Source organism: Leptonychotes weddellii, chromosome 15, assembly GCF_054177405.1.
Source record: "Leptonychotes weddellii isolate Sample4059 chromosome 15, ASM5417740v2, whole genome shotgun sequence".
NCBI classification, from domain to species: Eukaryota; Metazoa; Chordata; class Mammalia; order Carnivora; family Phocidae; genus Leptonychotes; species Leptonychotes weddellii.
The window spans coordinates 7,908,880-7,915,886 of record NC_138383.1 but is presented as its reverse complement, the minus strand read 5'-3'; the positions used below and the strand labels follow the sequence as shown (position 1 = coordinate 7,915,886).

Here is a 7,007-nt window from a genome sequence, read left to right as displayed (position 1 = left end):
ACCTGTGCAGTGTTCTGGGCTAATGAAACTAGCCCAGAAGTTGGCTGAAACAGGTCTTGAGCCCCACTGAGCTGAGGCAGGTGAGCTTGGAAGCCAATTACCGCAACCCACCCCCCCCACCGCCGTGTTATCACACTGAAAGCCTGCTTTCCTCAGACCTAAGTTCTTGGAGGAGAGTCAGAATCCAGAGAACCTCCTAAGTGCCAGGAAAATAAAAAGCAATTAGTGACTTTTGCTTTAGGCAGACTCTGGAGGGGAAAAAAGAAATCCTGGAGCCCCACAGAACCCCACCTCCCTGGGCCTCTTCCGGAACCACAATGTTCAGCCCACTCAGCGTTTGGCCAATGCCGCTCTCTCCTCCCTCAGAAGATTTCTTTGCTCCTGGAAAATCATCTGGAAACTGTCATCACCACTGTGCTGGTTGGCAGATGTCCCCCAAAGAGAGAGTGAAGCGTACCACACACTACAAGGCATTTCTGGGCTTGGACCAAGAAAGGGGAGGGGTGGTGGGGTGGGAGGTGATGGCTCAGGCCAAGAGCGGCACAGCATCACCAACCACCGGCGATGGAAGAAGAGAGGTGACTTCTGGGGCCCAAGAAAGGGATGGAAAAGCATCTGCCATTGAGCCAGGTGTTCAGGGACCCCTCCTCCCTCCTTTCCCTTCCCCTCAGCACTCTGACGGAGGACCAAGGATGGGAGGCAGCCCTCTGTGATCCATGCACTCTTTCAGAGCAAAGAAAGAGAAATCCATGGTAGAGGCAGAGAAAGAGGTTCTCAGAACACAAAATGCCCCAGAGGGGGGCACAAAATTGGGTATGGGCAGACAGAGGCTGAATCCACCCACAACTGTGTTCCGTCATCTAGGGCCCAGTGCTCAGGCCCATGCACCCTGCTGTTCCAGGTCCTGCACAGCCTTCTGGGGTCACCCATGCCTCAAAATCTGCAAACACCTGTTGCCCGAGATACCTCATGCCTTTATTATAGTTGAGGTTCAAAGGAAAACTGGAATCTGGGCTTCCTTGGGAGACTTTGTCCAGGAGGGACCCCGGGGAGAAGTGGACCCTGGAGGCAGAGGGGGTGTCGGTGAATGCCTGGGGACAGTGTCTGAGCCAAGACCAACCAGGGTGCCTTCCTTTCCTACAGAGATATCAACCCTCGCCAGATACCACCGTTTCTCCTAGTTGCTGAAGGAGACGAGTCACCCTGCGAGATGTCTCCATTGCTCCAAGAAAGTATTTAAGGGAAAGATGCCTACATTTAGGGCCCTCTGAGACTTGACCTTCTCTTTTAAAGAATAATAGAATGTTCTTATAGCAGGAACTGCTTATTTGTCTCTGCTTTGCACATGGATATTAAGGCACACAACGGTAAAAAGACAGTCCACTGCCAACCTGAGTTGACAATTTTGTGAGCTTTAGGAGCACCCCAAAGGGAGGCTGTTTCTGCAGACAGCCCATACCTCGTCCAGACCCTGCTCTGTTGGGCTTTCCCTTGCATTTCAGCCAACGTGGAAATTGGGGGAGTAGGAGGTTCCAGTGCTAGGACTTGGTGTGAAAGCAAACAATCTGCCCTTTCATAAGATGTAAATACATTGTGTTCTTAAGATAGTAACAGGGACGCTGTGAGATTTTCTGGAGATTTAAGGGAGGAGAAAGGAACAAACAAAAAACTCTCCGTCTCTTCTTCGCCTGGCCAAATGTCATTCTCATTTAAAAAAAAAAAAAAGTGGGGAGGAGATGTAACAGAGGGGGAAAAAGCCATTTAAGACTCTACTTACACCTTTCACATAAGTGAAAGGGTCTTGGGAGAAAGATGTTAAAGAGAAAGGGGGAAATGCAGGAAAAGGGGGTGGGGACCTGCTTTCTCCAAATTCCCTGATCTGCCTATTCAAAGCTGAGATGGTACCAGAGAGCCCTGGCTTCCCCTTCAAACAAACCCAGAATGGAATCCTGTAATAACACTGTCTCTCCCGCAGGCTTGCACACAGCAACGCGCACCAAGAAATTAATTTGAAATAAACAATGACATGGTAGGCAGCCCGGCGGGTCTCCGCGTTCCCTGCGGGCCCCCACTTTCTGAAGAAGCCCTGGGCCATTCTCCGTGGCTCCGGATCAGCCAACCTCCGGGTAGTTTTGTGACGTCACAGATCCGAGAACCCTCCGCGACAGAGCCCCCCCCCGCGTTAAGACGTCACTCTCCAGGAAACTCCAAAGTTGGGGGCTGACTTCAGGGCCTCGGCACTCCTGGTTCCCCCGCTGCCCGAAGTCCGGCGACCCCGCTGCCCGCTCACGCTTCTCCAAAGCCGAGCTCAGCTCGCAGCTTCAGGACACCCGTTTTCGCCCCGCGAATCTATAGGTTCCAGTAACCCCAGGAAGATGCGCTCTTCCCCTGGGGAGCCCGAGGGCCCGGGTGAGAGAGAAAAGGCTTACAAGAAAGTCACAAGATAATTCGTATTTAATTCTGACAGTTACCTTTGGAATTGTATGCTAATAGCATTTCTCCCTTTTCCGTGGTTTGATGGAAACATTTTCTCTGATTAATAAAGACCCGACATAATAACCCACCCAATAGGACATCTTAGTGGGAGTAGCTGGTTATAGTCCCTTCAGCCTGAGATGAAGTGCCCGCTATAGAACCCAGTCTATCTGGGGAGAATCACACAAAACTGTCCTGAGACTCTCCGCTCTTTTCTCCCCGGGAACGAACACCCCTAAATCGAAAGGGGACTCGAGGGGAGGAGGAGGCACAGGTGTGAGCCCTGGAACTGAGGAGGAAGCTCTTGGTGCTGAAGGGAGCCCCTTGGCCCGGTAGACACGGCTGCCCATGGGAGTACTGCTGCGTTGAACACTTAACTTTATATTTTTAGATCAACAAGGCAAAGAGCACCTTCAAATGAAAATGCCTGAAATATTTTTAAAAAGAGGAAAATTGGAGAGGGAAAAAGAAAACTTGGCCTAAGGAAATTTCCAGGCAGTTCTAGGGATGCTTTGAGGGAATCCAAATGATGCGCGGCTCCCCTGTACCCTGCCTAAAAGACAGATATTTTCAGAAAAGGAAGAGGGACACACACACACACACACACACACACACACACACACACTCACACTCCCTTTGGAAGCACAGTCCCTTTGGAACTGGGACATCCTACTCCCATCCCTCCCCGCCTCCCCTCTGCTAGTCTGTCCAGGTTGAGCCAGCTCTTCCCATTTCTTGCTGGGCTCTGGCCCTCACCCTCCCAGCGCCCCGCTGGGCCACAGCCGACCGCGGCCCCACAACCCGGCCAGGTCACCCTGGAGCACTTTGCAGGTTCACGCCTCCCTCACCCAGCACCTCCCGTCCACCGCATTCCTCTTTCTGTTAGAAAACAGAAAAGGGAAGAAAACGGAAAGCCCTTTTTGGCCTACAATTTTAGGGGGGCGCTGGGACTCTATGGTCCTAGGTGACACATGTCGGATAATCTCCCAAAGTAGGGCGCCCGTTTGGGGAGAAATCCACATAGGACTCTACAGTCACGTGCGTTTAGGGACCTCTTGCTGGGAACTCTGGAGGCCTGCGACGGGTCCCACACCCACAGGGGCAGATTATCCAAAGGTCGCATTTATTCGGCCGTCCACAGATATTTATTGCGCACCTACGAAGCTACCTGGCATTTTCCTTTTCCCTTGCGCTGTTGCTGTCCAGTCCCATGGCCGTCCTGAGACACGGCCTACCCGCCGCCTCTCTCCCTAGAGAGCCGGTGTCGGGTCTGAAGAGCGACCTGCAAACGCGCTCGCAGCCGCGTGAAAAGTACTATTACGGAGGAGAGCGCGGGGTTCCCGCCAGGGATTGGGGTTTTTTACCTCAAGGGAACCGAGCCCCCTGAGAACTGAGAGAGAGAAGGGATATCCACTTCCCTGAGCACCTCTATAGAGAACATCGCCAGGGGCTGAGATCTTCGGGAGACTCTGCTGCTCAACCCAACCGAATTCTTCGGGGACATGCACCCCTGCTGAAAACGGATTTAGACACGCTCCCCACTTTTGCTAGGAAACTTTGGAGAGGGAGGTTACGGTCCCTAATTCCCCAGGTAAAGGGAACCCCATTCGCCACGCCATCCACTGCCATCCGGAGACGGAAAACCCCCCTGTGCGGTGTGTTCACACCGCCCCACAGAGCCCACGAAACTCGCTGTAATCCAACATCTCTGGGCTCCGGACTTGGCGCCCGCGTAGACGCGGAGGGAGCTCGGCGGCCCAGGCTAGGGAAATTGAACCCGGCGCCGGCCCTAGTCGCTGAAAGAGACGGGGCGGGGGGTGATCCCGGACCTTGGCTTCCCGAGGCCCGCCTTGGGATCTGCTTGCACCTCCAAGTCTCTGCCCCCGCGGCAGACCTCGCGGCGCTTGCTTAGAGCGGGGCCCGGAATGCACGTCGCAGACTGGTGAAGGGCCCTCCGCTGCCTGCCGCTTTTCTTGACCTGCACCCTTTCCCCACCAGAAAGAGGAGCCCACCGCGTTTGGCTCTCGGCAGCATGCCCTGGCTAAGACGGAGCCAACAGACTCAGTTTCCCGATCTGTAACCTGAACATTGAGAATAGGTTCCTTTCCCTCTGGCGCTCTCTGACACTGGTCCTCTGGTAGCGGACCGCGAGCGTCTTCCTGGGGCAGGGAGGAGAGGTCAGGGGAGACCCGAGAAACTCACACCGAGCCGAACCCCTGAGTGGGGGTGGGGGAGTTGGCACCGGAGCCCCTGCAGAAATACAGAACTAATCAACGGTGTCCACGACTCAGACTTGTCCTGGTCCTGGCACACGAGCAGAGGGCAATGTCTGGAATTTGGGGACAGGGGTCCTTCTCCTGAACCCGGTCTCCCCGTTCCATGCAGACTAGAAACGTCGGGCACCTTGAACGCTCTTCTCTTGCCATGTCCCGTATAGACACACACCTCCCAGTTCTTCTAACTGGGCTGCCTAGAGGTGAATCCAAACGGGAGGAAATATCGAGTAGGAATTTCTGCAGAGATAAATCTCAGCAGCAAAGCAGTCCTGATTGAGTGGAGCACACCACCACCAGCCCCCACCACCATCAAAGTTTTCCGGCCGTATCTGTGAGTTAAACAGTTTCTGAGCTTTTGGCGCCCCCTCTGGATGAAGCTGAAAATTGCACCATTTAAAAAGTCCACTGTTTATCACTTTTCAAGAAGATACAATACAAAGTGTTTGCATCAAACGAACAGAAAATGTACAAAACACTGTAAATTTATGATTTAAAATTCTATATATTACGTATCCCCTATAACGTAATTGTGTTAAATATGTATTTATGTGTATGTATTTATCTTGACAAATATTTAGAGAAATATTCCAAAATATCTAAAAGTCACAGTCTTCAGTGCCTTTAAGCCAGTAAACACGAGAATTGCAATAAAATGCAACTAAATACAGACGCCTTGGTTAAAATTTCTGCCCGAAGTTCTGGTCTCTGAGTGTCCTCCTGGGTCAGGTGCCTACGAATCACCCAGTTATACTCACAAATGTCCCCTCCCCACGACACAGAAATCAGTTGATACTACGCGGGACTCTTCTCCCAAGAAAGGACGAAGTTGTTCTTATACTTTTCCAGCGTATTCACGGAGCCATGAATACGTGGCTATTGTATGGAGGTTTCTAAAACTTGTAAACAAGCTATAGCGTACTACAGACATCCACTGTGAGTGAGTTACATTCGTTTAAAAAGTAAATAGTATTTAACTGTAGTTGCAACTTACTACCTTCTGAAGAGTTCCGTTTCCTATAAGAAAGGTCGACTTCTTCGGAAGAAAATGAGACAAAACGAGATTTAAAAAAAAAAAAATCTTCCAGGAAAACATTCTTTTAAATCTTGCAATAGTGTCCGCAATGTGCAAATTAGAAATGAACAAGTCTTTGCTATGATGCGGGCCGATTCACCATAACAATAATTTAATTCGAAGCGGACATCTGGGAGAGCCAGAAGGGGGGAAGTTTAAAATTAGGAGATTTCCACAGTTGTGCGTTTATTTGTGATTCTGAAGACATGTAACCCGCAGGAGCCTAGGATTTTTTTTCTTCTCTTCCAGAACTGATACCTAACCAGGCACTAAAGGCAGTTGGTGCAAACACAAAGGTTGTGCTCAAATCACACTTGAGATACACCAGAGACACCCCCAATCCCTCCCCCAGGACTCCTAGCTGTCTGCGAGTCGGAGAAGGACCCGATTACAGTCAGGAGACGGGAGCGTCACCCCTCCAGGTGTTTTGTAAAGGAGGACGAAAACAGGCGAGCTGCACGACTCCACCAAAGTGGAGTGTTTTGTCTGCGGTGGTGCCCGTGTGTTTGGCGTTTTACAAACCAAGGGACTGGCCTCAGCCTCTCGGCCCGGGACGGCCACTTTCGCAAAGTTCGATCTCTCAAAGCCAGAGCAGTTTGCAAGCTCTTTCCAGTGGCAACCCTGCTGACGTTTGGATTCGGCTAGGAGGTGAAAAGCAGAACGTCAAAGCAGTTGCCTGTCACTGAGCAGTGTCGCGGGGTGGGGGCTTGGAGGGGCTGGAGAAGGACTTGTCAGAGTTCAAGGTCGCTGTGGCGCGGGGACGGCTCCGGCGAGCGCGGGGCTACTGCGTCCCCGCCGCCGCCGCCGCCGCCGCCAGCCTTCGCCCGGACTTAGCTTTGGTTTTCATTGATTCCCCTTGCAAGAGCGCAGCAGAATCCCAACCAGCCGCACCGGCCCCGGCGAACCAGAGCGTGTTAATCTATTTATATGGATTATTACAGAGGGAACAGCGGGCGTTGAGTCACCAAAACATTTGCTTCAAAAGACCATTTCTAAGCACTTTCGGAGGAGGCAGTCTCCAGGAGCATAAACTGGGCTACGCGTTAAAGAACGACTGCTTTTCGAATTCTACAAACTCCAGCTAAGTCTCCGGGACCGCGCAGAAAGCAGTGAAAAGAAATGCTTGGGGGTGGGGGCAGATCCTAGTCTAGACACGCGCGCGCGCGCGCACACACACACACACA

The 7,007-nt window shown here is 52.0% G+C and overlaps 1 protein-coding gene across 1 annotated transcript in view; it reads left to right on the top strand.

Annotated features, from left to right (window-relative positions):
* The first annotated feature begins 564 nt into the window (after positions 1–564).
* The window catches only part of SOX9 (SRY-box transcription factor 9), a 10,244-nt gene continuing 3,801 nt past the window's right edge, over positions 565–7,007 (top strand). Inside the window, exon 1 of the mRNA XM_081805951.1 lies at positions 565–578. Coding sequence (XP_081662077.1) covers positions 565–578 — 14 coding nt within the window. The remainder of the gene's footprint in view (positions 579–7,007) is intronic.